This window comes from Bubalus kerabau, chromosome 4, assembly GCF_029407905.1.
Source record: "Bubalus kerabau isolate K-KA32 ecotype Philippines breed swamp buffalo chromosome 4, PCC_UOA_SB_1v2, whole genome shotgun sequence".
Classification (NCBI taxonomy): Eukaryota; Metazoa; Chordata; class Mammalia; order Artiodactyla; family Bovidae; genus Bubalus; species Bubalus kerabau.
Genome location: NC_073627.1, coordinates 749,468 through 766,063, shown reverse-complemented (window position 1 = coordinate 766,063; position 16,596 = coordinate 749,468). Strand labels below are relative to the sequence as shown.

Below are 16,596 nucleotides of genomic sequence, written 5' to 3'. Positions count from 1 at the left end.
AAGCAGCCTTAAACAGTCCTATTAAGCAACCTGACCTGCGGCACTGGAGTGCTCCACTCTTATCCAATGTGCATGGAGCATTAGAAAGACAGACCACATCCTGAGCTGTAAAACAAATCTCAATAAGTTCAAAAGGATTCAGGTCATGCAAAGTGTGTTCCCTTATCACAACTGAATTAAAACTAGAAAGCAGTAAGAGAAAAATACTTAGAAAATCTCTAATAACTCACCTAAATTCACCTTTGTAAATAATCCATGGATCTAATTTTAAGAGAAATCAGAAAGTGTACTGGACTGAATGAAATAAAAATTAACACTGGGATTCTGCAGGATGCACTACTGGGGAGATACCTGTATCAATCCAGGCCTTCATCTTAACAAAATACGTGCAAGATTTGTAGTTTGAACAAAAATGTTTTTTAAGGCACAAAGTAAGGATCTTAAAGAAGAGAGAGACACTCTGTTCATATATCAGAAAATTAAATATTAAGATGTCAGTTCTCCCCCAAAACTGACCCACAGATTCAACCAATTCTAATCAAAATCCCAGCAGGCTTTCTAGTAGAAACTGATAAGCTGATTCTAAAATGTAGGTGAAAATGCAAAGGACCTGGAATAGAGTCTTCTGAAAAAGAAGAATAAAGTTGGAGGACTCATACTACCTGATTTCAAGACTCTCATAAAGCTATAGCACTCAAGAGGAGCATATGTGGCAAGAGTAAGCGCATGCGCCAGCAGAAGACAGCGCAGCCCTCGCACACGTGGCGAGGCGCCCGGTGACCGCAACGGCGGAAAGGAGACTGCTCTCAAACAATGGTGTTAGCTGTCTACAACAGCCAGGACATGGAAGCAACCTAGATGCCCATCAGCAGATGAATGGATAAGAAAGCTGTGGTACATATACGCAATGGAATATTACTCAGTTATTAAGAAGAATGCATTTGAATCAGTTCTAATGAGGTGGATGAAACTGGAGCCTATTATACAGAGTGAAGTAAGCCAGAAAGAAAAACACCAATACAGTATATCAAGGCATATATATGGAATTCAGAAAGATGGTAGCAATGACCCTGTACGCAAGACAGCAAAAGAGACACAGATGTAAAGAACAGACTGTTGGACTCTGTGGGAGAGGGTGAGGGTGGGATGATTTGAGAGAATAGCACTGAAGCACGTATATTACCATATGTGAAACAGATCGCCAGTCCAGGTTCGATGCATGAGACAGGGTGCTCAGGGCTGGTGCACTGGGATGACCCTGAGGGATGGGATGGAGAGGGAGGTGGGACGGGGGGTTCAGGATGGGGAACACATGTACACCCATGGCTGATTCATGTTAATGTATGGCAAAAACCACTACAATACTGTAAAGTAATTAGCCCCCAATTAAAATAAATTAATTTTTGAAAAATAAATAAAAACAAAAAAATGGTGTTAGAACGACTGAGCATACATGTATGCAAAACAAAATGATCATACAGAAAATTTTCAATTCTTACCTCATACCATATATAAAAATTAACTCAAACTAGACCCTAATAGCAGCTGAAACTATTAAACTTCTAGAAAAAAACACAGAAGGCAAAAAAATTTCAGACATAATGCCAAAAACATGGCACATAGAAGAAAAAAAAAAATGAATAAACTGGACTTCATCAAAAATGGAAACTTCTATTCTTTGAAAGATACTGTTAAGAAAATTAAAAGGCAAGAGACAACCTAGGAGAAAATATTTTCAAAACGCACATCTAATTAAAGATTTTTATCCAGAATGTATAAAGAACTCTTATAACTTAGTAAGACAAGCCAATAAAAAAGTAGACAAAAGATATGAATAGACACTGCATCAAAGATGTATACATAACAAATACACCCAACGAAAAGATACTCAACATCATTGGTCACCAGGAACATGCAAAACAATACAGTAATTGGATACTATCAGATATCCATGAGCAAGGGTAAAACTTAAACAGCTGATGGCACTAAGAACTAAGGAGAACTAAAGAGCAACCAGAAATCTCACACATCGTAGAAATTAAAAATGGTTTCGGTCACTTTAGAAAACAGTATGGCAGTTTCTTACGAAGTTAACAAAAGTGCCAACATAACAGTTCATCCTGGGGATTTACCCAGGAGAAATGAAAATATGTTTGACACATGTTCATAGCAGCTTTACTCATGACAGCCAAAAATCAGAAATAATTAAGGACAGATAAAAACAATTCATGGATAAAGACAGTGTAGTTCATCCATACAAGGGACTACTAATCAACAGCAGAAAGGAACAAGCAACTGATACAGACAACACAAATTAACCTCAAAGTTTAAGTGAAGCTAAGTGAATGAGCCCAGACGCTACGATTTAACTTACATGACAGACTAAAGACAAAAGTACAGGACATAAGTCAGAGGAGCAGTCGCCTAGGGCTGGGGCTGGAGGAGGAGACTGACTGCAAAGGAATAAGAGGGTGTCTCTAGGGTAACGTAAAAATCTGAATCTCGATACTGGTGGTGGTGAACACCTCTATATATGTGTCAAAACACATCAAACTACATTTTAAAAGGCTGAATTTTACCATGTATAAATTATACCCCAATGAACTAGAGTTTAAAAAATATAGAGGGTAATTTTTCCTTATTTATAAATTCTAGTAGACAAGAGACTAGGATTTACAGAAGAAATAACTACTGCAAATCAATTATTGCCAGAGTAGTCCTTCATGTTTGCTACTAAGTCGCTTCAGTTGTGTCCGACTCTGTGCGACCCCATAGACAGAAGCCCACCAAGCTCTCCCGTCCCTGGGATTCTCCAGGCAAGAACACTGGAGTGGGGTGCCATTGCCTTCTCCGAGTCATTCATGTTTAGTATGCTACAAAAATATTTTGCATCAACAAAAATGTTTAACAGGAGAGGGCTTGCTGTCTCAGTTTTAAATGATTATCATTTAAAATAATCTAAATACTAACTTTTTTTTTCAGAAAATGGATAATATCAATCGTAAGTGACAGGCTGCATGCAAATTATGTATATCTGTGCACATATCTGTGTCTTCTGGAGAGAGGACCCAGGGTTTTTACATCGGATTCCTTCTCAAAGAGGTCTTCTATGAACAAGTTAACAATCATCCTGCTAAAGGAACTTTACATGGTGATACCACTTGGCATGTCATCAACTCATGAACATGAGAACAATAAAGCAGCTCACCGTTGCGACTTGGCTCATGTTGATCCTTCTCCTGATGCTGATTCTGTGGCTGCCCTACGCTGACAGGTGGGTGGTGCCCAAGGCCATAAGGAATAGGAGACCCACGTCCATGTGTCTGTAAGAGGTTCATGTTGTAGGCCACTGCTGCCTGGTGTGTAATGATTCGAGGATCAACCGCAAACCTGCCCTGGTATCCTGTCCATGGCACCTAGGTTATTACAAGAAACAAAATAATTGCTTTAAAGGCATTTTGGCAGTCAAACTGCTATAGTGCTATTAATTAGGAAAGAGCAAACACACAGAGATGTTAATTCTACCAAACTGAATAACTACAAAACGAATGCTGGTGGTAACAACCGGTAGAATGATGGTTGTATCTTAACTAGCTCTTTGAATCTTTAGTGTGGAAGGGAAAATTGATCATTTCCTGTATACACTAGGTTAGGAAGAAATCAAGGACTTAAAATAGGTATTAACAATTATTTTTTGAGGCATCGAATCATTTTATAGACTTGAATAATTTTCCTTCAATATGAATGTACATATATAACAGATTACCATGAAAATTGCCTTTTAAAGTCATAACTGTATAGATATATGGTTTAATAAACTTGAATAAAAGAACAGGGAAAAAATTTAAGAAAGAATTCAGTCTAAAGAGTTTCAACCCAAAAAAATATGTATTACTACCCTTTTATATGACTAACCAAATCATTTAAGGTTCATTTACTGTCAGCAAAATTCAAACAGGTCACTAATTTAACTAATGCTTCTGATTAATTAAACTACAGAAACAGAAAATTTCTTTAGGTGTGTCTAAATATATAATTGCTGCATATTAACACAAAAGGAATAAATACGATGACATCTGAGCTACCATCTCTATTATTTGAATCTAACTGTTAAATGCAGACTCTTAGAAATCTTATATAATAAAAGTCTCTGTGACCTAGCGAAATGAAATCTAGATCCTAAGCGACTTACTATTTAAAGCAGATGATGTATAATGTTGCCAGGCTGTCTGGGAAGAAATAACTCAACTAAAATTCCAAGTCTATGGGGAGTCGACATAAATGAGATACTTCTTATTGACAGTTATCCTCCCTGGCTGCCGTGAGTGTGAACTATCATGACCAATACGGCTGAAAAATGCCAGCAGCTATGCATTTTTGCATTTTGGGAGTGTGGACGGGGTGTCCAAGATCCTTGACAATGATCACCTCCATCTGAAATTATAGCACTTGTCTTAAATGAAAGAAATATTTTCTAGGCTAAAAATTCCTGAATTTGGAAATATTTGTTTAACGGTAAATTTTTCACTTACCAAAATATTCAAAAATCTTAAAGAAAATAAAAATGAGTTTTACATAAGTTGGAAGCCCTCTAAAAATCTAGGCAGTCTTAGAAATGATTTAATAATGTTTTTAAGTACAGGCAGGATTTTACAAGGAAGGCGTGGAATTCCTCAGATATGTTTAGATCCAAGGGAGCTAGACTACTCTATGCCTTTCTGTCTCTTTCTTAGGAAGCGTTAGTAAATTATATAAGAATGAAAAGGCAAAAGATAAAATAAAAACATCACTTTACAAAACAAGAGTCCAATTTACTAGCTCTGTTAACTTTTAGCCCAACTTTTCCCAGTAAAAATATTTAAAACAATACAAAGGCTTCTCAGTCAAAACATCCAATCTACAGATTTCTTGACAGCCACTGACAATCCAGTAACAAACTGTAAGCAACAATTCACATTTTTTGGGTCATAAGAGCTGCTTTTAAAGAAGCTTACAGGCACTGAAACGCTGAAAAAAGAGACTGGTAGAACACTATTTGGGTAGTAATTTAGTGAAGCCTATTTTATCTCATTCGATAGAGAGTATCTTAAAAACAGCTACTTACAGGTACAGGCACGGACATAACGACATTCCCTCCATAGACAGCAGGTACATAAAGAATACTTGTCCCAGTGTGAGGATCGATTCTTTGAACAGGACTTGGAGATTTCCCCAAATTTGGGTGAGGTCCAAGAGGAGGTGGAGGAGTATATGCTCTGATAGGATTGCCAATAAGCACAGAGGGACTGGGCTGAACTGAAAAACAAATAGAAAAAGGACATAATAGCTCTACATATTGACATAGACAAAAATAATTAAAGTCATCCCACAGCAAAATACATTTCCTAGGTTTGCCATAAGGTATCTTATAATCAAAGAGTTATCAGTGTGGAAGAGTAAAGCCTATTAAAAAAACATAATCATTTTACCACATTCACTGAAATTATTTGACTTGAGAGGTACAATGTATTTCTTTCATAAACTTTCCCACAAGGGAAGCCCAAGAATACTGGAGTGGATAGCCTATCCCTTCTCCAGCGGATCTTCCAGACCCAGGAATCCAACCGGGGTCTCCTGCATTTCAGGTGGATTCTTTCCCAACTGATCTATCAGGGAAGCCCTTTTATAAACTAGCGTAATTTTAAATGTCTTGCAAGGAGCTGGAGACATGTCTTTCAAGAGAGACAACCATACATATAACACATAAACATGCATATACAGTAAACATTCTTCTAAGAGTAGAAAACAAACACAATTCTTCAGAATAAAGTTCTGACCTGCAACTGTTACACAGTCATGTACAAAATGGTTAAGCAATTATTGTTTTAAAAGCATAATTCTGAAATTTTTTTAAATTTTTTGTGCTTTTTCTTTGATAATTCTGCAACATTTTGAATCAAATAAACTTTATCTTAAAATGTATAAACAAACATTTGTAAGATATCAATGATATATCAATATTATATCAAAACCTTATACTGCACAGGAGGCTTAAATGTTCATCCTCACAACTTCTAGAGTATGTACCTTGGTGCCCATAAAACCACCCCCTGACAGATATGACATATCAAAGCATTCGCAAAAACAGTTGTGTTAAATAAAAGTTGGCTGAGTTCCAAAGTGTCTGCATGTCCCTGTCCCCATGAAATTTGGGATAAATGTCTTACATCACAAAAACAAGTTTTCATAGGACTAATTCTTCCACTTACCAATTCCATCATTCTGGAAATGATCATTCTGGGTATGATGGAGGCTTTTCCCCTTTACAGAAAAACACAAATGTATAATAATTTAAACATACCTAATATGAAAGAACAATAACCATTTTCCTAGTCCCATGCAAAAGAAATGTACAGAACAACAATTAAAATTTAAAGATTGTGAGTCTGTAATTAACAACCATTAGATGCCTCTGAGCTGAGTTTCTGTTTTAAACACTAAGTCATGGTGCTAGGCCTCAAGTTTCCTCAACTTCAAATTAAGGGTACTTAAAATTCTTTTTTCTTTTTAAATGAATTTTTATGTTAAAAGAAATATGCACCAATATGACTGACACCTAAATTCTATTCCTTTGCAGCTTCTCTATCAATTCTCTATGAATTAGATGAGGATGTAAAAGCTCTCTTCGAGGGAAACATATCAGTCTTCAACTCTTGAGGATAAGAACCTTTAAAATAATGACATGGACGTAAATATGCTTTGGGTGTAAGATATTTTGAGTATGATTCATGGTGGTCTTACACTGTAAAATTTACTGAGTGAACAGGAAAGTACATAGTGTCATAATCTGCTTACAATAATGTACAAGTTTTCTAGAATGTAATGTGGCAGTGCATGTCAAAAGCATCAGAAATGTGCATACACTTTAACACAGTGATCGCACTGGTAGGGATCTAAATGGCCATCAATAGAAAATTTAATAAAATAAGCAATGGCAGATTCATACAGTGGCATTAAAAATGATGACTCTGGGGCAGAAATAACATTTGAAGAAACAATGGCTGTGCGTGTCTAGACTTTAAAACTTTTCCTTTCTCTTTCCATGGGCTGAATTGAACACACTAAGCCACTGTATAGCACAAGTAAGCACACTACACAACTCACCCTTCAGCCACATGAATTTTTCGTTTTGTATATTACACCTGAAAGCTCAAGTAGGGGTAATGTCTACAGCAAGAAGAAACGTTCATTCTTGACTAGAGCAAAGGTCAGTGATGCCTCATTTATCTCCCTATCAGTTAGCACTTTAAATACCCAGATCATCCAGCTGGTTAGAGATGGGTATGCAAGGGCAGCTAAGCTCTAACTCTTAAAAAGTTAAAAAAAAAACACAACCAAAAACAGTCCAGGAAGAATCATAGTTGGTTCATTAACCAGAGAAGGTTCACAGTAACTGTCATTAGCTATAAAAACAAACAAACAAACAAACAAAACCAAAAAACGAGCTTCTGAGGAAGAGAGAAGTGAAAAGAAAAGCAGGCAGAAGAAAGGAGAGCAAGTGAGCACAAGGAGCGCACGGCAAGGACGGCAGCACAGCGGGAAGATGAGAAGCACAGGCAGTTAGAAGTGAGAACAGGAGCGGCCGCAGGCAGGCGCTCGGCAGAAGAAAGGGGAGCCAGTGGCACAGAGATAAGATTGGTCCAAGAGGTTAACAAACTGTTCAGATTTCTTAGCCGGTAAACCCGTCAACCAGGGGCCGCTGTGTAGCACGTGGAGAAAACACAGCAGTGTAGTCAGTGTGGGAGGCAGAACAGTCCCCCAGAGATATGTCCACCTCAATCCCTGGCCCCATGTTACGGGGCAAAGGGGACTCTGCAGATCTAACTAAAGACAATACAGGAAGATTATCCTGGATTATCTGGGTAGATCCAATCTAATCACATGAGCCTTAAAACAAGGGAAATCTCTCCAGCTGGAGTCAGAGATGCGGTAGAAAAGGCAGTAAGGGATGTGGCAGAAGGGGAAGTCAGAGATTCCCAGAGACAGAAGGCTGCATGCACTGCTGAGAGCTCTGAGATGCGGGGCCACAGTGGGGAACTGGAGAGAAGTCAGCCAAGGCTAAAAATGGCTCCCAGGTGACAGCCAGCAGAGAGACAGGAACCCCAGTCCTTACAAGCCACCAAGACTGGATTCTGCCAACAGCCTGCATGACCTTAGATAAGAGCCCAGCTGACCAACACCTTGATCCTGGCCTGCTGAGGTGCAGAGCCAAGAAACCAACCAAAACAGCCTGGACATCTGACTCAAAGAAATGTGAGATAGGAAATGCGTGTTGTTTCAAGTCACTTAGTGTGTGCTTACTTGTTACAGCAGCAACAGGAAACCAACACAGAGAGTAATAATAGTCTAGAGTAGACAAGACACATCAGCACCGTGGTGCTATGTTGATCACCTGAGTGGAAGAGAAGCTTGGAAAGATAACATCCACATCTCAGTGCTGTTGTGATGACTCTGTGAGGCAGGCGATGCATGTGAAGTCCGAAAGGACCTGAATGCCTGGGACTTTATCTGTTTACCTCCTTAATGATTCCCTGAACCTACAGCATCTCCTGGCCCAATGAATGGTGCTGAATAAATGGGGGAAAAAAGCAACCTGAGGACTCTCACATTAAAAGACAGTGTACTATCTTCAAGCGCAACCGGCACCAGTATGGTTCACTGCAGTTCAATGTGGTTCAGTGCTGGAAAGCTCGTCCAGCGTATTTAGACCTAGTGTGCAATGGCAGGGCAGTAAGTGTGCGTGGTCTATGCAAAACACACACTGCTTGGTAGCATATGAACAAAATAATAATGCAGCAGTCAGCTGGGACTAACTGTAAAAGTCATTCTATGATGATAATTCCAAACTTTTGTGAATAAATCTCAGAAAGTACGCATACCTCTGGTAGAAAGATCATAAGTAAATGCAGTTCATATCATCTATTTTTTGAGGATTGTCTTTTTTTTTTAACTCCACCGTTTATTCATTCAATTAATTATTTTTCATTCATTCATTCTTGCATCACTTTCCATTTATTCATTCAACAAATGTCTGTGAGGGCCCACGACATGTCCACCCTGGCTGCTGCTGCTGCTGCTAAGTCACTTCAGTCGTGTCCGACTCTGTGTGACCCCATAGACGGCAACCCACCAGGCTCCGCCGTCTCTGGGATTCTCCAGGCAAGAACACTGGAGTGGGTTGCCATTTCCTTCTCCAATGCGTGAAAGTGAAAAGTGAAAGGTAGAGGCTAACGTAAGACTAAGACACACACAAGTAGCTGGAGACAGTGAGGAATGACCCACAAACTACAGTCCAGAAAACAATGCTACAGTCTGCTCAGAAGATCCATTTCTGAATACTATCTACCCTCTGAATACCTTTCAGAGAGGTACAAATGAACCCTTTCCATTTTAGCAGCCTCTCAACACTGCTCCAGCATGGAGCCTAGGACTAAGCAGACCGAAGACAGGCAAATCAAGTCCTCCATACGCACTCTGTAGGCACCTGTGAAACAGATGCTTTCCATAAATACCTGATGCCTGGAGACAGTGAGGCACGCAAGCTTACCTGGAACTACCTGCCGCTCCTCACATCTGAAATATTTGGCACCTTCACTAAACCACAGGACCGACATCTCAGTGAGCAGAAAAAAGCTACTTGATTGATAAACAGCTGGGGGCATGCTTTCCTGCCAAAGACGGTCCTGAGGAAGCAGGTCCCAGAGCATGTTCAAGCATCACCCACCCCTGGATGACTTTATCCACATTAAATCTTGCTGGGATTTTAAGTCTTAGCCCAACATTAACAACACTAAGCTTTAACATTTCTTACGCAAAGAACTGTATTAAAAGTTAAACATTAAGGAAACTTGGCAGGGAGGGGAATGACGTGGCTTAACGTCATGTTTTCAGAAATAGCATTTTTATTGCAGTGAAGTAAATTCCTCTTCATCAAAAGAGTCTAGCATATGAAATAAATTATCCAAAATTTGTTTCAAAATTCTCCATTGTGTATATGCGGTGGTGGTAGAGTGAGAGAAGTGGGCTGTAGGTGAAACAAAATTAAAGATAAATTGATAGTTAAATGAAGCCAAATGATACAGACTTCCTTATACTATTCTATTTATGTATACATTTGAAATTTTCTATACTAGAAAGCTAGATTTAAAATAATGATTCCAATACAAATTCAATCCTCAAAACAATTTAATAGAAATAAAATAAAGTACTGGGGAGTGAAGGGAGAGAGGATGACAAAAATAACCTTTGACTCACTATACCTTAGTTATCTAAAGTCACTATTATCACATGTGAACAAATAATAACTTTAAATAGCCAGGTATATAAACAATTTAGTGAACCACTGTGTTAGTGACAGTAAAATAACAGATGATATCCATTGGATCAATGAAGAAAATTTCCTAAAACATTAAAAAGAAAAAACTCGGAAAACAGCTACTGTGGCCTTTAATTACACAGTCTTCCTGTTGAAAGAAGAAAGCCACATGGCACTCTCCGGGACGCATGACGATCTTTATTTACTTATCAGATCCTTACTGAGCGCCCACTCCGTGCGGAGAGGGGCTAGGTGCTAGGTGCCATAAAGAGTACAGAGACTTGGAGTTTTGGCTTCAGGGAGCTTAGAGTTTTAGAAAAGCAAGTGGATTCAATACATATTTTCTTTACCTTTAAGATAAAAACAAAAGCAAACTTCAGGATCTTGCTTAGGGTCAGTACACATCTAGTATCATGGCTTAAATATAGCTACATCTATCATACATTGAGTAATGTTAACACTGGTCAATTAAAAATTTATTGTAGTTATGGTATTTTAAGAATGTGCAAAAGGTATAATGTCTTTGCAACATTTTAAATATAAAACAATAAAGTTTAAGAGTTTCTAACTGGGTTTCCACTCTTCACACACTTTAAGCTACTCGCTGCTCCCTGAGAGCTCGCTCTCTCTCATGCCTCTTGCTTTTTGTCTGAGCTCCTTATTGGGCATCACTCACTCATCTTCTAAGCACCTATGATAAACCAGATGCTGTTCTGGCACAGAGGCTGGAGCAGCAACTAATACAGGCAAAAACGTTTGCCCCCAAGGGAGCTTCTACCCTAAGTTTCTGACACATCTCCCCACTCTTGCCCTCACTCCATTCACTCGGTGCTCTCCTAAGCAGTATCTCCATAGAGGGAACTACCCTAAACTTCCACACTTATGGGATGTACTTCCTCTGACCATCATCCCTCCAACATCTACCGCAAGAAGACTGGAGCTAATTTGCTTCTCTAGCACACACTGTAATGGCTGTCACACAGAAGAAACTTAGCTATTTGATAAATAAGTTATTAGTTTGTTCATAGTTTAAACTTTAGAAATCTAGAGGATTCAGTTATGCAAAATGCTTAATCTCCTAGCAATCCCAAATCAATGAAGCATTACTGCACATCAGGTCCATTTCTATTAAACTCAGACAACGGTATATTAACATGGGAAAATCAGTTCTCATCTCAGTTGAATACCTACTCAGCTAAAAGGTTCAAGATATTAAACCAATAATTACTTCTTACACCTTATGTTTTACGTTTTTAAAATGAAGCCCCAAACTGGCATACTCTCTCAATTCATGTCAGTAAGTTTAATATCATGCTGATGACTATAAATATCCCCCCCAAACCAGAATAAATACTAAAGAGACCACTCTCATAGCTTTCTTTTCTAGATGGTAAGTGCAAGCATTTCGTTTTTTTTAGGCAATCTAGCAAATAAACAGCTGTTTCTGCCCAAAATAACTATAGTTCAAAAGTAGAAATGGCCCTGATTCCCCCACATCCAATCCCAATGCCTGGACTGTTTCTTACAACAAATTCTTAACAACAAACAATTCAAGTTATCTATAGGAAGTTGGCCAATTTTCTCACTGTGTCAAATTCCACTTGAAACTAGCCGATCATCAATAAGAGATGAGAACTATTTTCTTTATACAAATATTGTTATATTATTCCTTGTAAAAAAAAATGCTGTAAGAGCATGGTTTTAATACGTGTGACAGTCTTTTAAGCTGCTTTGCTTTATTCATGTCTTGCTAAAGTATATCTATCAGTAGAGAGGACTGGGAGATTATATTAAACAAAGGACCCAGTCAGGTCCTTGAAAACGTTTTGAGGATGATAATGCCATTAAGTAGCATGGCTGATCAACACACCATATTTTCACTTACATGCCCACACTGCACAAGCTCCTTGCAGAAACTGCTGGCTGTCAACCCCAATACTTGAAGTAACCTGAGGCCCAAAACAGCTCTGACACCTCAGTATGTCCTCTTGCTTTAAGCTCTCCGCTTTCACTAACGGGCTTTACCTTGGGGGGTGACTGCTGCGGTTTGGTGGTGTTTCCCGTGTGCTGTACTCTTAGAGCCCGGGGTATAAATTCAGGTGCCAGTGGGTTCAACACGTATGTCTTCTTTAGTTCTAAAGCCTCTAGCTGAGCTTTGATCTGTTCAAAAGTGATTCCATGCAGGCTATTGTTTTCATGACACAGGGCAATAAACCGCTCCCAAAATTTCCTACAGAAAAGATTTAGATCAGTTTGCAATTAAAGTGGACAAGATCACAGAAATGACTGTAAGCCACTAAAGATAATTTAGGATCCCCTCTCCCACTCCAACCCCAAACCCTTAGGTCCAATATTCATCTATGATTCAGGTATACGCTTCCCACCAGATCACAGGACTTTGGAAGTGTGGTTCTGAAGCTCAGTCACATCTAGTACCGTGGGATATACAAATTCTCAATTCATTCTGGTGGACCACACAGTCAGTGCTCGACTATGCATACAAAAAGGTTTGTTATCCACACAATGAGCAAGGATTTCAGAACTGATAAGAAGTAACTAGTTACTACCATACTTTTCTTTTAATTAACTGATGCCTGTCACAGCACAGCTTATAACATTAATTGACTACGTTAAAAGAGTTAAATTATGAAAAATAAAGGAAGTCGGAATGCTAATTTTAATGATTATCTCCTAATCAAATTAAAAAATACTAATGGAGAAAAATACATTCAAAATTGTTCCAGTCGTACACTGTTGTTCCTAAAGTTTTGAAAACTGATCTCCAAATAGTAAAAATATTACATATATATTACAAAAGACAATATATAAAAAGTTTAAAGATTTTAAATGATTATTATAAATATGCATCAGTTCAGTTCAGTTCAGTCAGTTGTGTCTGACTCTTTGCGACCCCATGGACTGCCGCATGCCAGGCCTCCCTGTCCATCAATAACTCCTGGAATTTACCCAAACTCATGCCCACTGAGTCGGTGATGCTATCCAACCATCTCATCCTCCGTCGTCCCCTTCTCCTCCCGCCTTCAATCCTTCCCAGTATCAGGATCTTTTCAAATGAGTCAGTTCTTCCCATCAGGTGGCCAAAGTACTGGAGTTTTCGGCTTCAACATGAGTCCTTCCAATGAACATTCAGGACTGATTTCCTTTAGGATGGACTGGTTGTATCTTGCAGTCCAAGGGACTCTCAAGAGTCTTCTCCAACACCACAGTTCAAAAGCAGCAATTCTTCGGTGCTCAGCTTTCTTTAAATATACATACCTATTTTTAATATGAGGCTCACATAATGTTTTATTATGTTATGAAAGCTGTGTGATATGAGTTCTTCCCAAGTTGGTATCCTTGTGTCCAGGTGGACAGCAGGTAATCAAAATGGCTTCAAGAAGCATAAATACAAAGCTGTATATCACAAAAGTCAGTATATGAATGGGAGTGGAGTTAAAGTATTTATAAAACTGCAGATATTAATTTCAAACTATGTTTCTCTTACATATGCTTTTTCTAATTTTTTAAAGATGAGTTTAAGAAATAAGTACAGAAAAAATTTGGCCTCCACGTCAACAGGAAAAGTAAAAATGCTACAAGATAATACATACGTTGAAGAAAACTCTTGAGAACCCTTGGACTGCAAGGAGATCAAACCAGTCAATCCTAAAGGAAATCAGTCCTGAATTGTCATTGGAAGGACTGATAATGAAGCTCCAATACTTTGGCCACCTGATGTGAAGAGCTGACTCATTAGAGAAGACCCTGATGCTGGGAAAGATTGAGGGTGGGAGGAGAAGGGGACGACAGAGGATGAGATGGTTGGATGGCATCACCATCCAACCATCGATGGACATGAGTGAGCAAACTCCGGGATTTGGTGATGGACAGGGAAGCCTGGGGTGCTGCTGTCCACTGGGTCACAGAGAGTCAGACACGACTGAGCAACTGAATTGAACTGAGTTGAGTAAGTATGTATTTCTGACAATAAGACATAAAGGCTAACAAGATGGTCACTGAGCCACTGAAAGTGTGTGTCACTAAGAAATGCTCTTTTATTCTTAAGAACCTTTCCACAGGAATCAAGTTTTTATTTTCATAGTCTGATAGCAAAGGGAAGATGGTTGTCAACATAGCACTCAGGATCTAAAAATCCATGAAGTCTCTCTACTCTTTTGATAAAATCCCACAATGTTCAACTGCATTAACATTTATCAACACATTCCACTACATGCTGTATTAAAAAGGAAGTTTTTTTGGTCTAATTGATAAAGTAACAATTTCATAGAGTGACATTTCATATTCATGTGAAGTTAAAGACACAGCAAAACAAGGAGAGAGTGGACTGACTTTACTATAGCCCAGTTTTTAATATTAAATTCTTGTATTTCATTCCCAGCTTACATAGCCAAAATGCTAGAACTTCTTCTATTTCAAGCTCCTTTTAAAACTCCATACCCTGCCCCTATACTCCTCTCACCGACCTCAATGCACTGAGTAACGCCCAGTGAAGCGGAACTGTGAACCAGCCTCACGTGCCACAAGGAGCTGGCAGCTTCCTGACAAGGCTCTGTCTGTAACAGAGGTTCCCAACCTTTGGGGCACCAGGGGCCAGTTTCATGGAAGACAAATTTTCCACGGACAGAGATGGGGGAAGGGGATGGTTTAGGGATGATTCAAGCACAGGGCTGAGCTCCTTTGAGAATCCAAAGCTGCTGCTGATCTGACAGGATGCGGAGCTAGGGGGTAACGTGAGCACAGGGAAAGGCTGTCCACAGGCACGGAGCTTGCCTGCCTTGCTCTCCTCCTGGGGTGCAGCCTGCTCTGTGGCCCAGGGGCTGAGAAACCCTGGTCTGTACGATCCCAGGGATCTCAAGGCACAGATTTCAAGTTAAAGGACACCATTTCAGAAGTAACACTGACCACTGGCTATAAGCTCATCAAGCTAAAACAACTCCAAAAGCAGCCTGGAATCTCCCTCTTAAACTTCACTGTCTCCTGATTGCCCTGGGGAGGTCAAGTACAAGGGTTCCAGATCTAGCCTGCCTGGGCCTCAGTCAAGGCTCAGTCAGCTGGGCAAGTTATTTAATCTCTTCTCCTACCTCAGTCCCCTCATGTGTAAAACAGGGCACCAACAGTATCATTATTATATTTTATCACTTAATATACATGCTTTATTTCTCCACTTTTAAACCTTGAGAGAAACGTATTTTTTCCTTCAAAAATTCTTACAGCCAGAAAGACTCCTTTCTCTCTGTGAAGGCTCTTTCACAGACTATTTCACTGTTCTTGAATTCGGAACTTGAATGAAATACTGGTGGCTCAGACGGTAGAGCGTCTGTCTACAATGCGGGAGACCCGGGTTTGATCCCTGGGTTGGGAAGATCCCCTAGAGAAGGAAATGGCAATCCACTCCAGGATTATTGCCTGGAAAATCCCATGGACAGAGGAGCCTGGTAGGCTACAGTCCATGGGGTCGCAAAGAGTCGGACACAACTGAGCGACTTCACTTTTACACATGGTATTATGAGGCATTTCAGAACACCTAACTCGAAGATCACTTGAGAAATTCAATACTCAGACGGAAAATTTACACTAGGTTATTTAAATGCTTCATCAATTCTCAGTCACTCCATAAAATGTTAACATGTTACGTAATGCTGGTTAGAGAACACAAGTGTGTCTCTACGAGAAAACAAAACCTTACTGTCACTCAGCACATGAACACAAAGTCTGCTTTTAGTTTCATGCCAACCTTGCTTCTAGGATCATGGATAAAACACTGAAAATTCATTTGGTGTCCTTATTTCACACAGAGAGAGGGTGTGTGTGCGCACATACACATATACACACGTCTCCACATCTGTGAAATATGTTTATATAGAGTTTATCTTATAGAGTAGATGAAGTGAAGTGAAGTGAAGTCGCTCAGTCATGTCCGACTCTTTTCGACCCTGTGGACTGTAGCCCACCAGGCTGCTCCGTCCATGGGATTCTCCAGGCAAGAAAACTGGAGTGGGTTGCCATTTCCTTCTCTAGGGGATCTTCCCAACCCAGGGATCGAACCCAGGTCTCCCACATTGCAGGCAGATGCTTTAACCTCTGAGCCACCAGGGGAAGCCCTATAGAGTAGATGGAATTCACTAATAAAGTCACTTCAAAAGAAGATCTTTTCCAAACATGCTTGTTTGGAGAAAATGTACAATCCCCCCTGCCCACCCCCGCCCACTCCCTCCCCCCAC

At 39.6% G+C, this 16,596-nt stretch overlaps 1 protein-coding gene across 6 annotated transcripts in view; it reads right to left on the bottom strand.

Annotated features, from left to right (window-relative positions):
- HELZ (helicase with zinc finger) overlaps positions 1 to 16,596 on the bottom strand; it is a 151,022-nt gene that overhangs the window by 37,709 nt on the left and 96,717 nt on the right. For all 6 annotated transcript variants that reach the window (XM_055574942.1, XM_055574939.1, XM_055574941.1 and 3 more), the window contains 4 exons: positions 12,380 to 12,584; positions 6,249 to 6,300; positions 5,105 to 5,295; positions 3,209 to 3,416 (listed from right to left, as the gene is read on the bottom strand). In XM_055574942.1, the coding sequence (XP_055430917.1) occupies positions 3,209 to 3,416; positions 5,105 to 5,295; positions 6,249 to 6,300; positions 12,380 to 12,584 (656 nt within the window). The remainder of the gene's footprint in view (positions 1 to 3,208; positions 3,417 to 5,104; positions 5,296 to 6,248; positions 6,301 to 12,379; positions 12,585 to 16,596) is intronic.